This window comes from Oreochromis aureus, linkage group 11 (genome assembly GCF_013358895.1).
Source record: "Oreochromis aureus strain Israel breed Guangdong linkage group 11, ZZ_aureus, whole genome shotgun sequence".
NCBI lineage: Eukaryota > Metazoa > Chordata > Actinopteri > Cichliformes > Cichlidae > Oreochromis > Oreochromis aureus.
The window spans coordinates 32,166,795-32,189,056 of NC_052952.1; the positions used below are offsets into that span (position 1 = coordinate 32,166,795).

General features: G+C 37.9%; 1 protein-coding gene across 2 annotated transcripts in view; it reads left to right on the forward strand.

The window, feature by feature from the left end:
• Positions 1 to 18,366, forward strand: part of dgkb (diacylglycerol kinase, beta) — an 81,314-nt gene extending 62,948 nt beyond the window's left edge. The window contains exons 21-25 of one of the 2 annotated variants that reach the window (XM_039620027.1): positions 3,206 to 3,296; positions 4,582 to 4,777; positions 11,284 to 11,404; positions 11,623 to 11,683; positions 15,312 to 18,366. In XM_039620027.1, coding sequence (XP_039475961.1) covers positions 3,206 to 3,296; positions 4,582 to 4,777; positions 11,284 to 11,404; positions 11,623 to 11,683; positions 15,312 to 15,419 — 577 coding nt within the window. In that variant the 3' untranslated portion in view covers positions 15,420 to 18,366. The remainder of the gene's footprint in view (positions 1 to 3,205; positions 3,297 to 4,581; positions 4,778 to 11,283; positions 11,405 to 11,622; positions 11,684 to 15,311) is intronic. The other variant, XM_039620028.1, reaches the window with a different exon arrangement.
• The last annotated feature ends 3,896 nt before the right edge of the window (positions 18,367 to 22,262 follow it).

Consider the following 22,262-nt stretch of genomic DNA (forward strand, 5'->3'; position numbering starts at 1 on the left):
ATATATATATATATATATATACATATATATATGTATATTAGGGGTGCAACGATACACAAAATTCACGGTTCAGTTCGGTTCGATACTTTGGTGTCACGGTTCGATATTTTTTTGATACAAAAAAAATGTTCATGCCTTTTTAATTTGTCATTTATTAAATATATATTTTAACTCAAAAGTACAGTTTTTAAATTTAATGTTGCTGAAACAACAAAATAATTTAAAAAAAGAGAGTTTATTACAGAGAAATGGCTCTTTCCAAAATAAAAGCTATACTATACGCTTCTTCTGGGGTATATTCTCAGCAGCATATTAAACATATCAGGTCCCCATAAGGAGAATCATGTGCTAACGGCTGTCTAAATGACGCGGGTAATGTTTGTAGCATGCGTGCTTGTTGTTTTTGTCTGCTTCCACTTGTCTTTGCACTAGGATGATGTCGGCGTAAATGTGCAGTCATATTCGTTGTGTTCCCACTAGTGCTGTCAGCGTTAATCTCGTTAAAATGACATTAACGCCATAACGCGGCAAATCTCCGTTAACGAGTTACCGCGGATCGCCCCGTGTGGGGCTGGACGGCGTCAACACGTTAACAAGCTAACTGCGCTAACGCACTAGTTCCCACCAATTGAGCATTGCGTGGCACATCCGACATACTGTTTCACTTTTGTCCATGACGCGCTTACCATCAGGGTCATGCTTCACATGAAAACCAAGATAGTTCCAAATGCCAGATCTGAATGAGGGTGGGGGAGGTTCAATTTCGGGTAGCGTTGAGGCAGTTGCCATGTTGCAACGAGCTTAGCTTCTGTCTTGCTAGCTTGCGCTGCGCTCAGTGGATCTGCACTCAACAGTGCAGCCTAGGCGGGGTAGTCGAACGCAGATCCACTGACCGCTCAACACAGACAGCATCGTCAGAAGAAAAGTTGATAAAATAAATAAAAAAATTTGTGTTGTTCGATACATATGCGTACCGAACCGAAAGCACTGTATCGAACGGTTCAATATCGAGTATTGTTGCACCCCTAATATGTATATATATATATACACATATATATATATATATATATATATATATATATATATATAGCTGTGTTTTGAGTCTATATATATACATATATATGTAACAGATACATATATATGTATATATATATATATATGTATCTGTTACATATATATGTATATATATAGAGCTCAAAACACAGCAAAACGAGTTTCAGTACAACAGCAGTAAGAATGGAAGGTCCAAAACATTGCATGTAGTGTATCTGGGTCCATTCTCTGCATTAACCACAAGATTTGATTACGCTTTTCAGAGTACCCACCTTCATTTGTTTATTTGCAAATTTGCACAGGTTTTGTTTATGTGTTCTCCTGGGCTTTCCCTCTCGTCTGTCCAGTTTACAGACTGATGATGACGATGGCGGTGTGGTGGTGGTGGAGGAGATGTAGGAATGTGTTATGTAAATTCTCCCAGCATGGCCCTGGTCATCCTTATACCTCTTACCACCTTCCTCTGCTTTCTTTCCTCTGCTATTGACCATGTTGCACATTATAAATCAAGTGTACCTTGCTAGTACTCTAATGAAAGCTCATTTATAAAGTGGCTAAATGGTCCTGACAAAAGTCCTAATGAGGAAATCAATAATTCAGTGATTGTTGCTGTGCTTATACTAATACGTTCCTCTTGTAGTGCTTTGATTCCAGCTAGGAAAGGAACATTTGTTACTGTATTCAGTTCTGCTTGTCAGCATTGTTGTAGTTTTTTTTTCTTTCCTTGAATCTTTGAGATAAATGATGTCCCGTTAGAAACATCAAAAGCTGTCTCACATGTTCTTCAATATCCAATAAACTTCCTTTTGATGAGAAAAGAGTGAAGAAATGTAAAAATATTTTCACTTGAATTGTTAATACGAAACATTACTGTGGTATTTGCTCAGCACAAATCACTGTGATTAATGAGAGGTTTGATGTTTTTATTGAATTGCTTGCAATGACCATTTTTTCTCCACCATCCGACCATGTACTCCACTGAAGTACTTTTCACTGAAGTCACCAGGAGGGGGTTTGGTTATTTGCCAAAAAAAAGAAAGTTGAGAAGAAACATGTCGAGTAATTCATCTCATAGCACAGTGAAAAAAGTTAGTGTTGACTTATTGTACAGTTCACTTTCACTGCTGTAAACATAGCCGTATGTAAAAAATCTATGCGCTAATTCACTGTATTTTTTTCACAGTGTCATAACCTGTTAAGCAGTTATTTTTATTAGTATTTTTATTAGTAAGTTTTCCATGACTGTCTTAAAATAACCTCTAGGCTTCTTTTACTCCATCCACATTGCCCTATAAACACAATCATTGTGAAGCTGATGACCTGATCTAACCAGTTTGGCTTAAAGAAAATAAGTTCAAAGATCCAGCCTCCTCTAATTGCATGAAACCGAGTTAGTGATCAGTAATAGTTCTTTCAAGTCTTGTTTAAAGCAAAGTTGATGAATTATTTTTGTTCAGGAGTTTGAATTATTTAAGAAATAAAATAAATAATGCAGTATTCAAATTACCCTTGATATGCAGTTTTATTTTCATCTGTTTTACACAAAGATGCACATATTAATGTGTTACTTTATTTATGAAAATCAAATTACAGTTACAGTTTTATTTTATTTGTGTACCTGCGAGAAAATACAATACAGTATAGCAGTGTTTGGACAGATGGTGACTCACCCCTGCAAGGTCATTGATCATCAGCCTTTGGGACTGGAGTGTACACTGTAGGAAGCCTGGGGAGCAGCACCCCAGTCCTCTGTTAATTGCCAGGGCAGGTAGATTACCCTCTTATGCCCCTCCCTGCTTCTTAATGTTGGGCACGGCCACCCGAAGTGCTCCGTCAGATGCCTCCTTAACTAGCTTTGAATTCAGTGATTAATGAAACACATTATACTTCTTTTGGATTAATGGCTGTGTGGTTTTAGCAAGCTGTAAATGGTAAAAGTACATTTCCTGTGTAGATTAAAAGATTCTTTTTCAAACATGATTCAAACACAAACTCACCTTTATGGAGTGGTCTTCTATTTTTTTTATATAATCCAGTATATAGGAGACTAAAGACAGAGAGCACAAGCTTCAGATTTTGATGTGGGGAAAACACTCCCATGTTTCCTTTTTTCTCAGTCCCTTTGCAGTTCCTGTTGTTTTGTTTTTTTCAGAACAAAGAATAAGCTGTGGTACTTTGAGTTCGGCACTTCGGAGACCTTTTCGGCCACATGTAAGAAGCTCCACGACTTTCTGGAGGTTGAGGTAACTCAAACCATGTATTTTGTTTTTTGGAGACTTTTCCAAGAAAAGAAACAAAAGCAAAGGCATATATTTTGAAATTTGCTGCTTTGTAACTTATTCTTCTTTTTCTCAGCTCTTAGATACGAAGCAATCATGTATTCTTTATTATTAAGGGTATTTCACTAGCAGTCAGGTAAGAATATTGATGTCATTTAAGATATTCTCGTCTTCTGCTGCGCCATAAATAGCACTAATGTATACTAGTTTCAGATTCACCCAGACAAAGTGTGGATGTGTGAAGGCTATCTGTGCACCTCCCCACCCACTTCTCACATAACCTTAGTGTAACACACAGGTAATTAGCCCTACACGACCCTGCTGTGTGTGATATTGAGTGATAATGAAGATGGTGTCTATACAATTCATCTTCCCTCTTCTCAGAGCTATCCACACAGTGCAGAGGTCTTCATTAATTAGGGCTGAGTAGTGCCTACATTACTGAAAAAGGACAGGTAGGGAGATGATGAGACATCCCTGAGTGATAAAATGCACCATTTAGAGTAATATATAATACAATATTACTGGGTTAACACAGAATAACTATGAGGACACTTGCCCCTTCATGCTGGACTCTTTTAAGCATAATTAAAATGAGTGCTGGATAGGTCAAGCAGTTAGTACAAACTGTACTTATGTTTTAAAGTTAAAACAGCCAGGTGCTCTGGTGTTCTCCCATCTTTCTAATATTCTGATTCCTAGATCTCTACTTAATAAGATTAAGTATATATTAGCTATGTGCCTAAATTAAACCAAATAGTGGAGAGTAAGCAGAAACTAAAACTTGAATTATCTTAAGAACACTTTAGAAATAAAGATTTGGTTTTAGGTTATAAGAGTAATATTTGAGTAATATTTTGTAATTGAGCTTATTTCAACCCTATTTTTCTAATAAAGTAGTTTTTATACTTTACTGAACAGTAACTGAAAACTGAACTACACAAAGTGGACTTCCAGTTCACTGGTATATCTTACCTTGTCTTTCAAAGATGACCTCCCTGTGCTTACTAATATTTTTAAGAGCAGTGTCACGTTATGGCACAACAGCAGCATTGACACTGTGGGGTGAAAACTGCAAGAATCAAAGGTTCGTCTCACTTAGACAAAGCAACATATTCTGGTTTAGACGTTGGGGAAAAACACTGTTTAGGGTTATCATCTTATAGACTATTTCAGTATCAAATTGTAGTACAAAGCTTGTGATGAAACGGATTGTATCTGTCCTTCTCTTTCTGTGTTCTCTTAAAAGTGTGATGGTGTTACTCTGGACCTTAGCAGTATTTCCTTGGAAGGCATTGCCATTCTCAACATTCCCAGCATGCATGGTGGCTCCAACCTTTGGGGTGAAAGCAAGAAGAGGAGGGGCAATCGCAAGGGAGGAAAGAAGGGTCAAGACAAAAGGACACCTGTGCTCGACCCCAAAGAACTCATGTTTGCGGTTCAAGGTAGCTCTGACACCCGAATTTTACAGTTGATTACATAAATGCTGAAGTCTGTGTGGTTAGAAAGCTTAATTACATTACGAATCTTAACTCACAGAGAAAATTTGTTATTGCTAACTAAAATGCTCCAATAACCTGTGTTATACTTGGCTAAAAGCCACATTTAGCAACATAGCTTGAAGAACCATTTCGGTTTTTTTGGTAAGTAGCCACTTTGGTGGCAACTTATTGGACGTGAAATTTTGTCCAGGCGGTCCGGATGGGCTTTGGTGATCCATTCGGCTTAAATTAATACTGTATGTGGGTAACCCTAACTGAGCTGCATGCCCAATTAGTACAGCTAGGACTAAAATTGATACATTGTTTCACTCGGTGTTGCCCACTGCGCAAAGGAGTTACACTACTCGTCACATTACTTTGCGTTACTGTAGAAACAAGCCTAAGCATGTCTGCTCATCACTGCCTTTATTTCCTGCTAAATTTCAGGCTCTGGCTGCTGGGCTGGGGTCTGCATGCACTCAGCTTTAACACAACACTGGGGTTTTTTCCTAGCTTTGTGTTAGCATGTTTTCTGTGCACATGCTTGCAGAGTGCCAAAGTAGTGTTAGCCGAATAATGTGGCTGTGTCTGTCTGTGAGGCAGTTTGCATTTGCACGCTTGTCCTTTCATGCAGTCAAAATAAAAGTAATGTTCGTATCCCTATTCCTCAAAAGCTGTAGACCACTCCAGCATTTTCCTCCTCCTGCACATAAACTTAAATCAGCTGACTGTTTTGGAGGGTTTTTTGTTATCAACTTGGTGTCCAGATAAATGAAGAACCTTTGTAACACGAGTAACAAAATAATTGTAATTGTAATTTGTGACTGAAAATGTATTGTGATTATTATAACACATTATTTTGGAAGCCATTAAGGGTTTACAGAAAAATCTGTTTTAAGAGGTGTTGGCATGTTGTAACGTAATTGGTGAGTCATCAACAGCAGTTAAACCTCTGCATGCTACATACCATGGTTGGTTGGCTCTGTTAAACAATAATAGTGCAAGTTAAACAGCTTTGACCGTGTAGGAGGTTCTTCTCCCTGAAGCCCACATCAGACACTAACAGTCTGTGTCCTTGCTCCTATCAGACAGATCAAAGACTAAACTTTGGGCCAAACTTTTCCTGAGCACATTAATATTTCACTGATGACAAGGTGAATCACAGCCAGCAGGTTTTGTTTGCAAAGAAGAGGTACAATCATGTCACAGTTTGGAACTGTCACTTGTGTATTAATGGTCTGTGTGGGCACCAGTGGACAGGCTCTGTTAATAGGAGCTGACTGAGTGGGGTGTTGGGCATACCCCTGAATCCATTTACGTCAAAAGGAAGCCCATCAATGGGAATATATGAATGAACGAAACACAATGAGTCAGCTGCTCTGTGGTAACTGGTGAAATCGTGTGAGCCGCTTTAGGGAGTTAATAGCAAAGGGTAGAAAATATCCGGAAAACAGAATGTTCTGGTACTGCAGTGGAAAATTACAGATAATATAATCTTTCTTTCAAATACATAGTAAGAACAATATATATGGCTTAATATATCATCAGTGCACACGTATTTTCAGTTATTGTAGTCCTGTTGAAAGGGAATACAATTTAGTTCTACTTTTAGTTAAGCTTTCAAATCAATATGTCCCCATTTTAGTCATGTTTACAACATAGCTTGAATGACAACGGGTTGTTAATCTGTTCTTTATTGAAATCATTTTATTACTAATCTTTGCTGTTGAGGAGTCTTTCTAAATTCTTTTGTAGACTCACAGCCGTGAATTCTGGATTTACTTGGCTTTTGTATTTTATTTCTATCATGTCTAACTGTGCCTGTTCAGGTGATGCACAGTATGTTTTTTAGGTTTCCTGCTGAGATGCTGTGTTTGTACCTGGGGATGAAGTGGATGTTACAATCAGTGTCTGGCTTTGAGACATGACGAGCCAGCGAGGATCTCCAGACATGGCTGCCAGTGATCCCTTATGAGACTTCACTGGCCATAGCACAATTTGTGGAAAATAAAAGCCCTCTGTGAAGCGCACTATGAAGCATTCATTCTTTTTAGTTGTGATTCAATTTTCTGTTTCCTTTGGTGCTGTTTTGCCTTTAAAGATTGTTAAAGGCAGCACATTTTAAATTAGACTTTTTTCACAGTCACAGCATTTATTGTGCAAAATAAATGTGTTTTATGTTGTCTGAAAAGCTGTGAGGGAAACATTCTCCAGCATTTTCGTCGGTAGGCTTGCCCTGTAGCATACTCTGCTATGTAATCTTGGATATCAAACATGACCATCATTTAGAAAAGAAATGCAGTGTTGTATTTAATATGACTTCTAATTTGCAACCAGGACCATAAAATCATCAAGGACATGTTCACCGTTGGCAGTTTTCTCACAGACTTCCATACAACCAGACTTCTTTTTTGGACGACCCCCTGCTGACAAGTTTGAAAAATCAAGGTTTAAGGATTTCAGCGTAGACTTCAGCTTAAACCCAGAGGCGGTGTCTCTTTTTTTTATATGCAGTCCATGCACTATACCAACAAGCACTGTTGCATGTTGGAATGCAAAATCATAATAAAAAGGAACCATGTGGCACATGTGCACTGTGAGGGACATATCTGATCAATGCAAAGCCCAGCTTTGCTATGATGAACACTCCATTTATCCCTGAAAAAAAAATCAATCACTTCTGTGTTTGTATTTTAAAAAAAATAGAGGCCACAGTCTAAACCTGGAAAGGCACTTAGTGTGAGTGGGGAGTATTTCCCTTTGTTTATGTGTGTCCATACCCATTTGAGCCTGTGTATTGATGTGGGTGGGTGTGTTTGTGGTGTCCACCTGTACTGTATATCTTAGAATAGATGCCCTTGTGGAAGGTGCCCTCAAGGTGAGCAGCCAAACTTGTTAGATCAAGAGAACAGCGTATTTAGAGGTAAACACAGGAGTGCATTAGCCCAGAGGGGGCACCGCAGAGGGTGACGCACAGGACTGTTGGCAGAGATTATTTTTTGTCAAGCTGTATGTGTAGTTGCATCTGTGTGTGGATGGGTGGGCTGGTGGGTGGCTAGGGGATGAAAAAAAAACAAAAAACCCTGACCTTTCGGGAGCTGTTAAATCGTCCCGCTGGTGACGCCAGGAGACAAGCCCCTCAGGTGGAAGGGAATGGCTGCAGAGTGAATTATTTAGAATAGGGGCTTCATGTGTGGGTGGAGGGGTTGATGCTTGGGACTGATCCCCCGTGACAAGCCCCATGAAGCTTTCATTGGAGGATCGGCCTCCACATGCCCTCCCTCCTTATTCCGCCATTCCTCTTTAGTTTTACTTTCAGCAGATCGGCTGCTGGTCCTGCTCTGCTCCGTCACTGTCTGTCTTTTATTCCTCTGCTCTCACCCTGTCGCTCCACATGTGTCAGTGCAGCCACTGGCCTGGACAGGTAGTTGTGTGACAGTGACAAGGACGTTGTTTCTAATCTCTCTCTCTGATGGAAAGACGCGGCTAAGATTAAAGTCCCAGTGTGCTGCTTTTTCATGTCCCATACGGACACTGGTTCATATAATTGTCTCAATCACTATCACTTGTAGTGTTTATCAATTTGAAATCCTGACTTCTTGACCTACGTAAGGGACATTGATTCGAGATTAAATAAATAAGATGATTTGGTTTATATTTGGTCATAGACTGCTTATCATGTCTTTTTATAATTTGCCCTCTTTCTTGCATAAACGGTTAGGTGATTCAGTTTTTCTCCCAGTTTATCTCTGAGAACATGTTGGTCTTTTACTATATTTAGGAGAGTGTGCTTTGTATTGTAGATCCAGGTGAATCATTTGAACCTAAATGGAATAATGGATGGTGATTCAAGAAGAAAAAATGGAAATTCACAAAAAAATCACACTAGATAAAATATGATTTCAGTCCATTAAGACCCTTATTGAAGTCATGTGTCCTCAGAGATGAAAATATGACTAATTTTAAGTTTTGCCTGAAGGCCATTTCTCCTCCAAGACGAGTGCTGTTGTATTATTTTGCCATATTTCATGAAATTTCATGGAGAGGTGGAACATGGACAGATTAAAAAAAGATTCTGATCAGAATCAATTCTCTTACAATTCTGAGACAGACAATAGCCTCTGTAGTTTCAGTTATTTTTTTATCATTTTGAAAACTAGTTTTTTCAACACTCAATTTGAAAGAACAATTTTTACCCTAAGGTTCATTTCAGGCTTTTGTAAAAATGAGACCAAATGCTGCTATCGGGAAATACAATACAATTTGATTCGTAAAGGTAAGAGTTTGTTGAGTTTTAAACAGTTTCTTTATTCTGTTTAGTTGTGCTAATGGAGATATTTTAATTTCCTTTCGACTGCAGATCCAGGCAAGATATCAGCATCAATGCAAATAAGTGTACACTGCAAGGCACCGGAGTGTAAGAAAGTCTGCAAACTCATTTTCAGAAAAGAAAGTAAACTTAAGTTACAGTATGTCAACTTGTATATTGCGGGTGAGCAATATATTAATTAACGCAACTAACATTAATGATTAGTCACAACCTTAATATACTGTGTCAGCATCTTTACATTTAAATTAAAAGGGTTTAAATTAAAAAGGTTTTAAATTAAATATACTTGATAAACCTTGGTTTAGATGACTTTAGAATAAGTAAACTTAGAAAATGTAATTTTGAAAACTTATTTGGACTTTTAAAAAGTACTTATATGGGAGACAGATGTTGTACAACATCAGAAATGGATCTCAACTCTAACCACACTACTCTTCTAGAGTACCGTGCAAAAGACTTGAGCCACATCTCATTTCTTTACATTTTACTAGGACACACCCTCCGCTGTGATTTACATATGGCTGTAGACATTCAGTATTGTACCTCTGACCTTACCTCCTCCATACATTTGGATTCAGCTCTCCATAAGACCCACTGCCACACATTTTTAGCCCAGTTCTTTTGACATTTGACATCTCAGTCTTTTTAACCTTCCACCGAGACCATTTCTAATGGGGACTCAGTGAAGAGCAGATAGATTAACTGAAGGCCTATATCAGGTCTTAATTGGCTTTCAGATGCTGTTCATCTGTACATAGTTGGAATGCCACTTCTCCTTTTGTCCTCTATTTTACACGAAAGAAGGCCTGAAAGGTCTAAAAACAAAACTAAATAAAAGTAACTGAGTGATATACAGTACTGTATGTCGCTACAGCAACACGATTTACAACAAGAATTCACAAAATAATAGGCTCATTTTTTTCATTGGGTTTGGTCTTTTAAGTCTTTGAGACATCTTAAAAGTTATAACTTAAAACAAATTTGTGTCTGTGAGTGTGTTTCAGTGTGTGTGTGTGTGTGTGTATGTGTGTGTGTGTGTTTGTGTTGGCTGCACAGGGTCCTCCTGCCCTTCTTAAAGCAGCACAGCTACAGCCTTTGCATTCTTTCCCAAGCTAAGAGCTCTAGAATATAATAGATCTTTGTGGCTTGGGGCAAACAGGAATCCCTATCGCTGTGGTGATGCTGTCCATCATACATGTCACCATGGGCCTGCATGAGCAGTTCACATCAACGTGAGAAGTCACGTGACGGGGGGAGCAACTTTAAAGCTCAGTGTCAGGGAGGTCAACCTGCTCTGGATTGTATGTATACACACTCTTCCACTCCGACCCTGGAAAGTGCTACACTCAAAGTCCAGCGCTGAGATAGGGGCAGACGCATGTCCATCACCATGGTGACAGCTGGACACCACAGCTCGGCGGCGGCAACAGCATCTCACCGCAACAGCAACATTGCCCACGACACTCCTTCAGGAAACCAACACGACTCGCGTACACACGGCATTGCGGGGCTAACACGCTCACACGCACCGAGTGCCTAAAAATGGGTCTTAGTTTCAATTAGTGTCTGTATACTACCAACAGCGAGGCAGCAGCTTCTTAATTTGTGGAGGGATGAGTTGATGGAGAGTCGGAGGCAGAGCGGGCCTCCGAAACAGATGGGCCCTGCGTGACACTGGGCTTCCAGCAGGGGCAAAATCAATGCTCATAACTGAAAAACAGAAGAGAAATTAATAATTATATTATCACAAGATTGCTTTGCATTGCCGGTGCAATCTAATTAATAGCTGTTTTGTTTGTAGCTTGTTGCCTTTTTTCTATCTTTTTTTTAAACAGTGAATATTAAATATTTCAGCAACAGAAGGCAAACTCTGAAGTGAGGAACATCACATGTCATGTTCTTTTATTCTTCCTCACCTCCTTCTCACTTTCCTCTTCCCTTCCTCGCTTTTGTACTTTGTTTCATATGTCTTCTCACTCGTACAAGTCTTTTTGCATTGTTTACCTCTTATGTCAATGGTAGCTACACTCAAAAGCAGCAGCGATACTACAACATAATAAGGACAAAACTTGGCTGGACTTTGCATGGTTAAAAAAGTGTTTTCTCTTTGCTTTGTTGCTTTTGTTTGATTTTGTCTCAGACCTGTCTGACCAGCTCTTGGAAGTTGTGGGACTCGAAGGAGCCATGGAGATGGGTCAGATCTACACTGGCCTGAAGAGCGCTGGAAGGCGCTTGGCACAGTGCTCCTCTGTGACTATCAGGTCAGTCTTTAACAGTGTTTTGTGCCTGTTTCTTCCAATTGTTATATTGTTTTTAGCTTATTAGGGTAGCAAATGCTATGGCATATAAGAAAGAGCATAAAAATGTGATCAATACTAAAATTAAGGTGATGGTTTTTACGCATCCTGGTGCAGCATGCTTTTGTTTGGTTTTATTGTGAATATTTGTTACAGCATGTTTTCTCGTTCTTCACTTACAGAACCAGTAAATCCCTTCCAATGCAGATTGATGGTGAACCTTGGATGCAGACTCCCTGCACTGTAAGTTGAACTGCGTTTCCACAAATGGTTCTTCCAAACTGGAGACAGTTATATGCCGATATGAATCAAACTGTAAGGGCAGTGAAAGAAGAATCAAGCAAAGTATTTTGTAACCCCCATTTACATTTAGTCAAATCAGGCATAACTGCCCCCCCCCCCTTTCAATTCAATTCAATTCAATTCAATTTTATTTATATAGCGCCAAATCACAACAACAGTCGCCTCAAGGCGCTTTATATTGTACAGTAGATACTACAATAATAGATACAGAGAAAAACCCAACAATCATATGACCCCCTATGAGCAAGCACTTTGGTGACAGTGGGAAGGAAAAACTCCCTTTTAACAGGAAGAAACCTCCGGCAGAACCAGGCTCAGGGAGGGGCGGGGCCATCTGCTGTGACCGGTTGGGGTGAACGAAGGAAAACAGGATAAAGACATGCAATAGGAGGAAACACAATGTTACTGTTGTGTGGGAGATCTTGAGTTCTACTATGAAAATGCCTCACATGGGCATCGTGAAGATAAAAAAGAAGAGTAAAAAGTTAAATGCTTGTTAGGTGAAAGACAATGGTTTTGAAACCACATCAGCTTTTTAACTGTATGCTACCAAAACCTGCTCTAATGCAACTGCATTATAAAACCAAAACAGAAAACTAAAAAGAAACAAAGAAATCTTGTAGGAGGTATTGGTTTATAGATGTTGTGGTCTAAGATGTTGAGATATCCAGGAGTCATTAATGCGACTCACCTTAGTGACTGATTGAATCTTCTTTCTGCTTTCATTGACTTCTTTTTCATACTAATACAGTATATATGATTTCTGTGTAAATGGGGTAAATTTTCTGTCAGTGACAGTCTGACAAACAAACCAAAAGCTGATACATGTTTTAAAAAGTATGAAATATATATGCTTTAATAGTAAGATTAATATAACAATTCAGCTGTCACTGCTTTATATTCTAGTGCATTAATTTATGATAACAAATTCTTAATGATTCAAGTCTTACTTCTTCTAATTTGCTCGTCGCCTAGATCGCAAACATGTACCTCGATAAGTGTTTTCTCTCTGTCCAAGTTGCTCGTTTTTCAAAAGAAACTCCTCAGTTTGCGTTGATTACGGTTGTGTTTAGCTTTAATTAGAACACCACTGCAGATGAAGTGCTGCCGAGATTTACATATGGATCGCCCAGCCATGACAAAACAAGTGGCCTGCAAGTGCTCTTGTATCTGCTGGCACAACTACACAGAGCCAAGTTGGGCTCTGACAATACATAATTGTGCTGCAATGATTTCCAGGGAAAGTTTTTCATTCTGTATGTCTGAACTGAATCTGAATCACTTAACGCGTTAAATGCCTACAAAAACATCACAGTTCAAATTGGATGTTGTTCCACTAATTATTAACAACAGCAGCAATGCATACGCATCTCAGTCTCTGCATGCATATCATGTTTAACACTATCAACCATTTACGTTTTTAAGCGAAATGCAGCATGTGTCACTCTGATGAGTAGATCTAAAATAACTGGCACCATATTTCCAGATTTGATTCTGGTAAAATGCACCTTCATTAGGGTCTAAGTAAAATCACCCCTCGATTTTCTTAATTTGGATGATTGGCCTCTTTGCCAGTTGTGGCCTGGTAGCTCATTACATCCATGCTTCATTTGAGCAAATTATTTTATTTTCTGTCTAAAAGCCATATTGTTCCATGGGCCCTTGAACCACATAAAGACTTAATGCTGCATCTTAAAGAAACAGAGCTTGATTACCAGCCAAATTTATTTCAGGTATCACTTTAGATCTTTTTTCTTTTTTTGGCCACTGTCTTGTCTATAACGACTATCATGTTTATGGCAAAGTACTTGATAAACATTAACTTCAATCATGTTTAATGATGGCAGAAAGCCCACAAAAGCTAAGTAATTGCTCCAGAGTCAGAGTGCAAGCACAATAAATGGCAGCTTTAATTTGAAGTGAATGTGGTCCTTTGAATGCAGATGGTAGCATTTCCCCTCCCCATTACTGCGTGTAGACTCTTAGTGCGACTCTATAATGATGTGCTTAATATGACAACCCTTGATGGTTGATATTTGGGGTTCCATCGATCTACAGTTGCAACTCCTAAAAGAAATTGCATCATTGCGGGCAAACAGGATATTGTCAGATAATATAAAATTCAGTCTTTACAGTAATCCACAATAATATGTTATCGGAGTCACGAACCCCAGGGATTCTCAAAGTTTGTTGTAGTCAGGACGTTCAAATATGCATTCATAAGCCAGTTGACAAGAACCCATATGGACGCAACATCCATATGGAGGATTTTTTTTAATTGTTAGTGCATTGCTGAATTCACTTCTGTGGGGATAAAGTGCTGGGTATAATGAACAGTGGATAGAGACCTTATTATTTCATGAGGATAACCTTCAGAGATTTAAAAGAAAGGTAAACATAATTCAAAAAAGTCATTTGTTGATTATGGAGGCATTTTCATTTTATTGGTAAAAGTCTACTGTAAATGAGCTGTGAAAACTAAATAATAGTTTAAATACCATTGTGTTTGTTGTGTTTGTGTTTATTATAGTTGTTGATTGTGGCATCAAATCAATATATATATGAAGTATATGTGCCATAAAATTAGCACATTATGTTTATCTGAAAACAAGAAATGTCGTACAAAAAAACCAAAACAGACCAAACAAAAAAACATAGTTTCACAGCATCATGGGAGCTGTTTCAAAAACACGTGTGACATGCATTGTGCACTAAACCAATTAAATACAACAATAACAAAAATAATTATAGTCAGGTGTGCATATATATTTCAGTGGTTTTAGTCTAAATCAGGGGTGTCAAACATAAGGTCCGTGGGCCAGAATCGGCCCGTCAAATACTTCAATCTGGTCAGCTGGATGACTTTGGAAAAAGTGAAGGAGAACAGAAATTTTGTACTTTAATTGTTTTTTCATAGCTTTACAAAGGAGTCGTAAACCTTTTCAAACTGATTGATCCTAAAGACTTTCTTTTTCATCGGTTTTTTGTTTTAGCTTTAGCCGACTGCACTTATTATATACAGGTTTCATTTAAGTCATTTCTAGCAGTCATCCGGCCTGGGTGTGGCAAGTATTTTTTTGCTTAATAAATGAAGTGATCATTTTACAAACACAGTTTTGTGTTTACTTGGGTTGATTTTGTCAAATGTTAAAATTAGTTTGATAGTGTAATAGATGCAATTATGAGACATATGCAAAAAACTAAGAAATAAGGAAGGGAGCAAATACTTTTTCACTGCACTGTACATAGCAGGCGTGATAGAGTAAACAAATAATAACAGTGAGTGATGTAAGAAATTGAGTATGGCTTACAACAATTTGTAAAGCAAAAAGACAAATTGACAAGACATCAGTTTTTCTTCATCGTGGATTAAAGAGTGAATACATGCAGGTAAATACTCCCCATAAGCCAGGCAAATTTGGGAAAACTCCCTTTATAGTCTACTGTATAGTAAGCACTGAGTGATTTCATATAGCTACTGAAAAAAGCTATGTGAAGCTGTTAACAGACAGCTTAAATCACATTTCTTTTCTGAGCTAAATCTCAGTTCTTTTTTTTCTTATACCAGATTGAGATCATTCACAAGAACCAAGCTCCCATGCTAATGGGACCACCACAAGGGCGAAGCTTCTTCTCTTCACTGATCAGACGAACTCGCACTGAGAGCAAAGACTGAACCTTCAAGACCTCCGAGTGCTCACACACACCTGCAGGGCAGTAGTCACCGGTTGATCTTAGCTGGGCTTGTTTGTAAAGGAGCCCTTTGTCTGATTGATGGCCCAGCATACAGTAGCAAAGTGTAGGATCAGGATGTGTCGCCTGCAGCATGGAGATGTCACTGAGAAGCCCACATTGGATCCAAAGCGAGGCGAGTTTAGGACTGACACTTTCTTCTACAGTCTGTGGTGTACTTTCGCTCCAAAAATATTGAAGCTATTTATGGAAGTTCACTTCTGTTCTTCTTCTATTTTCTAAACTTCTGTTTTTATTTTTGCTGTTGTGCTCTGTGCCATGTGGAACAAACCCACAGTTGAATGTGTTTTGTGAGATGTATTTATTTATTTATTTATTTATTCATATTTAACTGCTATTGATGTTTTCTAATGTTTTATTTTTGTATTTGCATACCCCTGATGCATGATGGACAGTGAAAGAGGCTGCTGCTGTTGGAGATGACATATCTGCAGTTTGCATCTGATTTTTCCCAAAGTGTTTAGTAAAAAGTGAAGTGTCTCTACCCAACATCTCTTCTACGCTTCACTCATGAATGACTTCAAATAGTGCAAAGACAGAGAATCTGCTTTCGTTTCATGTTTCCTGCAAGTCATCCTTGTCATGTTTTGATTGGCTGTTTTGTTCCTCCGTCAGTGGAAAGATTAGGAATGATTATTGATTGCTCATAAAAAATGCATGACACTCTTTGTTTTACGTCGCACGAGAGATTTCCAGACAGTTTTACCAGATCTGTGCACACTTTCTGTTGCATGAGTGGCCATGATCTCTTTTGACACTTATGGAAATTGATAATTTTTGAATCTGCATCTACAGCACAGTTCCATTTCAACCACATCATCCTTTATCTGCATTTTTATGGGATCCTGTGCTTTCTTAACAGGTACTCAGGCATATTAGAATGAAAATATTTGAAAAGCCACAGAAAACAACAATATTTATCTTGACTTTCTATTGCTACGACACTTGTATAGTTATGTTCACAAGAAGCAGCTTGACCTTTTATGGTAACTGATTTTTTTCTGTTGTTTGTTGATGAGGGTTTACGGTCCGCTGCACATATAAGTGTCCATTAAACAGTGAAAGACTACCTACAAAATTACTATTGACATTCATGTATATACAGTGCTGTGCAAATTCCTCATTTTTTTATACTTTGCTTGAGCCTGTCTTTCATTTTTTTATAGTGCTCCTGAGCAACAATTCTACAGGCTTTCAAAGTTTTTCTTTGGATATTGGCTGTTTTTACACTCATTTTCAATCCGGTTCAATTTTCAGAAGATTTTTTTGTTTGATTGTTTAGCCACTTAACACTGATTTTTAAATCATTCAGTGTTGTCTACGTAACAGACAAGTTAGCAAAGAGGCAGTTTTAATTTTTAACTTTAGCACGTTGTTAATAGCATGATCCCATTTCTTTAGTTGAATCTAAAAAAAAAAGTTAATGCCAAAGATAACTTAGTTTACTGGCATAAAATAGTGTTTTGGACCAACATGGGGATTATTAGCGAAAAATCTGGCTTATCTTAGCATGTCGTGCACTATGTCCTTAAAACAGCATATGAAAGTCATGTCCTTCAGAAACAGCAAAAACACCTGAGTCAGGTCTCTTTGTCAGTAAAGACCTAACCCAGAGACCGAAAAGATGCATCTGGCCTTTCAATTGATCCATCTCCTTTCGGCAAAGCCTCATCATAAATGTTCTCAGTAAAAAGGTGGCTGTCAAGAAGCCATTCTTAAAGAAGGGAAACAAATCACAAAAAACAGGACTATAAATCAGCGGTAACAGGTCTTCTGGAGTTGATATTTTAACTCAAAATGTTACATTTTGAGTTAAAATATGTCTGGAGCAGGTCAGGAGAGAGCTACCACAGTGAGTATCTACAGGCATCTGTAATACACAGTGGAGGCTCTGTCATGGTTTGCGGCTGCATTTCAGCCAGTGGTGTTGGGGATTTTGCCAAAATTGGAATTATGAACGCGCAAAACTACCAGCTGATTTTAATCCACCATGCAGTACCATCTGGAAAGCATTGTATTGGCAAAAGCTTAATTCTTCAGCGTGACAATGATCCCAAACTCACTGCCAATGCAGTAGAAGTATACGTGGATAGAAAAACACAAAACAAAACACTAAGTAATGGCTTGGCCTCCGTAGAGCTCAAACCTTAACATAATTGCAGCACTGGGGGATCATCTTAACAGAGAAGAGAAAAAAAGGAAGCCAACGTCCAAAGTAGAGCTTTGAATGTCATTCAAGAAGCCTGGAGAACTATTCCTAAAGAAATAACTAGAACGCTGTCCAAGAGAGTTCAGAAATTCAACACGTTGACAACAACCATTTAAAGAATCAATACTGGAAATCAGTCACATTTTATAAAAGTCACTAACATATGCACAGTTGCCATTTATAAATAATATCTTGATATGAGTATCCTCCTGAATACAAAGCATTAAGTGGCTGGGTGGTATTGGTAGTAATTCAGTGCTTTTCTGCACTAATTTCATTCAGGCTCACCAAAGACTAAAGTAATCACTTATACATGTTCTGGGGACAATATGTTACACACGTACCAGCGAGACACTTGATAAATGCATTTGTTTTTACAGAACTTCACGTTTGCATGTTTTGGGAAGAATTTTAGGCTTGACTGTTCCGGTCTTTATAAGTGCCATATGCTGGCGGAGACGATAGCCAAGGAGTCTCCCATGTCTTTTTGCTTTGTATTGTGTAGCGTTTATACAGTGAGGTTGTATTTTTGTACACAGTATTATTTATTTTTCTGCTTTTTGCTTCACTCTAGAACTCACACCATTTTGTTGTTGCCTAAAAAGAAATTATGCCTGCCAGTGTTGACTGAGAAAAGTGATGGAAACAATAAAAAAGCTTGTTGTTTGGCATCGTGTTCAGGAATTTTTTTAACCTTTTACTCCTTAATGATGCATAGTACTGACATATTAGTCAAAAGATTGTTGGTATAACAGATTCAAATTCTACGGGCAGCACAGTTAACGCTGTTGCCTCAAAGAAAGAAGCTTTGAGGCACGATTTGAATCAGTGCAGTCTCTATGTCCTCTCTGGTCCTGTGTTTCCTCAGGTGCTCCATCCTCCTCCAGAGACATGCGTGCTAGATTAATTGATAATTATAAGTATGACATAAATATGAGGTAGGTGCTTTAATTGTAATTATAATAATGTGTTTGCTGTATGAACAAAATTGACAAAAGTGCGACACAAATGCAAGGCTGTTATCGTACAGACTGTGGCGTATTTTACGCAATAACTCCAGAAAATTTAGTCAGGATATTGTCTCCATTGCTGTTTATCAAATTTAGCACTGCTTTCTTTCACACTACTAGAAATATTTAAGTAGAAGTTAATGATTAGAGTAGAATTAGCTAAATTACCAGCTCTGTTTCCACAGAGGCACAATGGGACATCATGCAGTCTTTGTACTAGAAAAGTAGCAATTTATAGAACATTGATGGCCAGTGTGACTACGTTGGGCCATTTCTTTGTCACATACAGTAAAACTCTGATGGGCAATACAGTTAGGTCTATAAGTTTTGGGGCGGTTACACCACTTCTTGCAATGTGCCTCTGTACACCACCACAGAGTTTGTGGCCCTCTCTCCATTCAGTTTTGTATTTATTAACTGAAAAGCATGTTCTACTGGGTTGGAATGAGGTAACTGCCTTGGCCATTGAAGAATAGGGTTAGGATCCCATCTCTTTGTCTTGAGAAACTCTTTTGCAATATGCTTTGGTTCATTATCCACTACACATTATAATAACACTGCCAACACTAATAGCCCGGTTCCACTGGCAGCTATACAGGGCCAATGCCATAACATTATCTCCACCATGTTTGACAGATTATGTTGTGTTCATTGAGTCATGAGCTGCCTCTTTCCTTCTAGATGCCTTTTTTTCTTCCCATTATTTGAGTACCAGCTAATCTTGGTCATCATCTGTCCAAAGTCTAATCTTTCCTTCCTGTTCTTCAGTGTAACCTGTGGTTTGGACCTTGTTGCATCTTTAACACTCATGAAGGGATTTCATGATTGCAGACCTTGACAATGATACTCCCGCCTCCTTGAGTGTTCTTGACTGGGCTTTCTCTATCCAGTCTTCTGTGGTCTTTGGGGATGTTTGGTTTTGCTGAACTGGCCAATTCCTCCATATTTTCTAAGAATGTACCAGATTCTTGACTTGGACACCCCTAAAGTTTTTGCAATCTTTCTGATAGTTTTATTTTGGTCTTTTTTTTTTTTTCAATCTAATGATGGCTTCCTTAACTTGCAACAGTATCTTATGGGACTTCATACTGAGTATTGCAATAAAATAAATAAATAAAAAATACCAAATGCAAGTTTGACACAAGTCCAGATCTTTAATCTGCTTAATTTGTCATGGAACAATGAGGGAACAGCTCTCAATTGTCCAATGATTCTGTGCCTATGAAAATGGGGCACAAATATAAAACATATGTAATTACATTTATCAAACCCTTTGAATTAAAGCTGAAAGTCTATACTTCAATCTAATTATGATCATTTAAAATCAAAGTTCAATGAGGTGGATTACAGGGGCAAAATTACAAAAATTTTGCTGCAAGCCAAAAACCTATGGACCTAACTGATTCTCTGAGACAATGGCATTAGTTTTTTGTGCCACTAGTTTGCAGCCATTTGTTTCTAAGCAAACTCAGATAGTACATTGTTTTTCATCTCTTTTCACCAACAGGGAGATATTGACTTGGAGTTTGAAGCTACATAACTCTAATCTCTATATTATTGTAGGGTCTTTGCTTACAGTATAAAGCACCTGGTGACTGCTATACTATAGCAATCACTATTGCTATACTATATAAATAAAATTGAATTAAACTGAATAACTACTCATTAGCTAGTATAACTTGCTAAGATTAATGCTCATTCACATTACATTTAGTCTATTCATGTTAGTTTAACACCCTCTGAATTCCTGATCTTCGACACTTGTTTTTCATCTTGCATCCTAGAAAAGAGATAGCTCTATTTCTTTCTCTCTCTCTCTCCCATGTGAGTAATAGTAAATTACTAGAATGTAAAAATATTTGGCAATAAGTTTTCACTTGCCACTATTTTTTCTTATTTTTTTTTAATAGGACAAAAGAATGCAAGAAATGTTTCAATAAATGCTCAAAGAGCATAAGCAGCAAATTAAGTGGTTAACTGTCTTTTTATAATGATTATTCTTGTCCCCTATTTTTAGTCACCTCAATTTTGGCTAAATAAGTACAAGTAAAACACAGTGTACTAATCTGGAGTGTCTTTAGTTTTATTTTTGTAAATAAAACAGATGGGAAAAAAACCCCAATTATATTCTTTTGGAGTGGCACTTGGTTTAGGGTATTGGCTGTCTCAGTGTCAGATGGGTAGACTCCTGCACTTGACCTGCGTTTCTCCATCCTCAGGGTGTTCAGCAGGAGTGACACAGTACTTCACTTCACATCCACTTCACCTGCCTGATAATGGAACCCTGCCTGGATCCAAGATGGCACCAGCGTGACCACCACTGACTTCCGATATGCCCGTCTTTCAGTCAAGTGTTTGATGCACTGGTAAAAGTTCTCTTTCAGGGTTTTATCCTAGATCTGTCCTGTGTCCTGGCAAGCAAATCTATGTTGATTGTTATGCACCGAACACACATTTTTACAAATTACAACTTAGCTACAACAGCGACAAAAAAGCATTCCTGACAGTGGTAATGGTTATTTTCTTGCCCTTGACCTTCTTTCAAAAATAACGCCTGTAAGCTTTAAACATAGGTGTGCAACCAGGAAACTGCAGACATCCTGCAAAGGTGTCATGAAATTTTAAAGAAAACCTGTGTACAGTAAAGCACAATAAATGTACAATGTACCTATGTAAAATACATTTTTGCTAAATTGTACATCTAATTTCCAGTTACACTAACTACACTAGCTGTTCATTTTTTTACAATTTTTAGTGTTGTGATGATGTCAGACCAAACAGAAAAAGGGATCTAAGGTGAGAAATCTACTGGATTTACAAAACAAAGTAGTATTTTATTCTGAAAAGTCTGATTCTTTAAATCTCACAGAAATTATTTCTTTCTTTCTTGTCACAACAACACGTTCAAGTTTATTAGTTGTTGTGATTTACATGCTGTTCTATTTAACTCAAAGCCACAGTGTCAAACCTCTTTAGTTCATAGACCACATACAGCCTAATTTTCATCTTAAGACCAGTAAAATCATTTCATACACACTCAAAAAAAATTCTAAGAATAAATTGTTCATCAGAGCTGTAGCCAAGATTTTTAAAAAGCTGAAACCATAAACCTAAGAAAGACACTCCCCACCAAATCCCTTAAAAATTTGCCAGACAACAGAAGGCATTATTTTTTATTAAATTGTTTTTTTCATGTAATGAGTGATCCATTTATAGAACAGATGAAAAACAGCCTGAGCTGTATGAAGAAAAATAAGCAATTCCAACTATATCTCAATGTTATCATACAAAGATTTTGTTAAAAAACATATAAAACCATGTAACTTTCCAAATACTTCCACTCCAGGCAAGACTAATGCCAAAAATGATTTTACTCCATAGTTCTGTCACTGTATTATTGTATTTATTGGCAGTTTTGGTCCTCGGGGCTGCATGTTTGACATCCCTGCCCTTAACTACTTTGGCATTGAAAATAATAGTTAAATTAAGATTTTGTTATGATGATTAACACTTGCTGGATGTCACATGCTTAATATTTTTAGAGTTT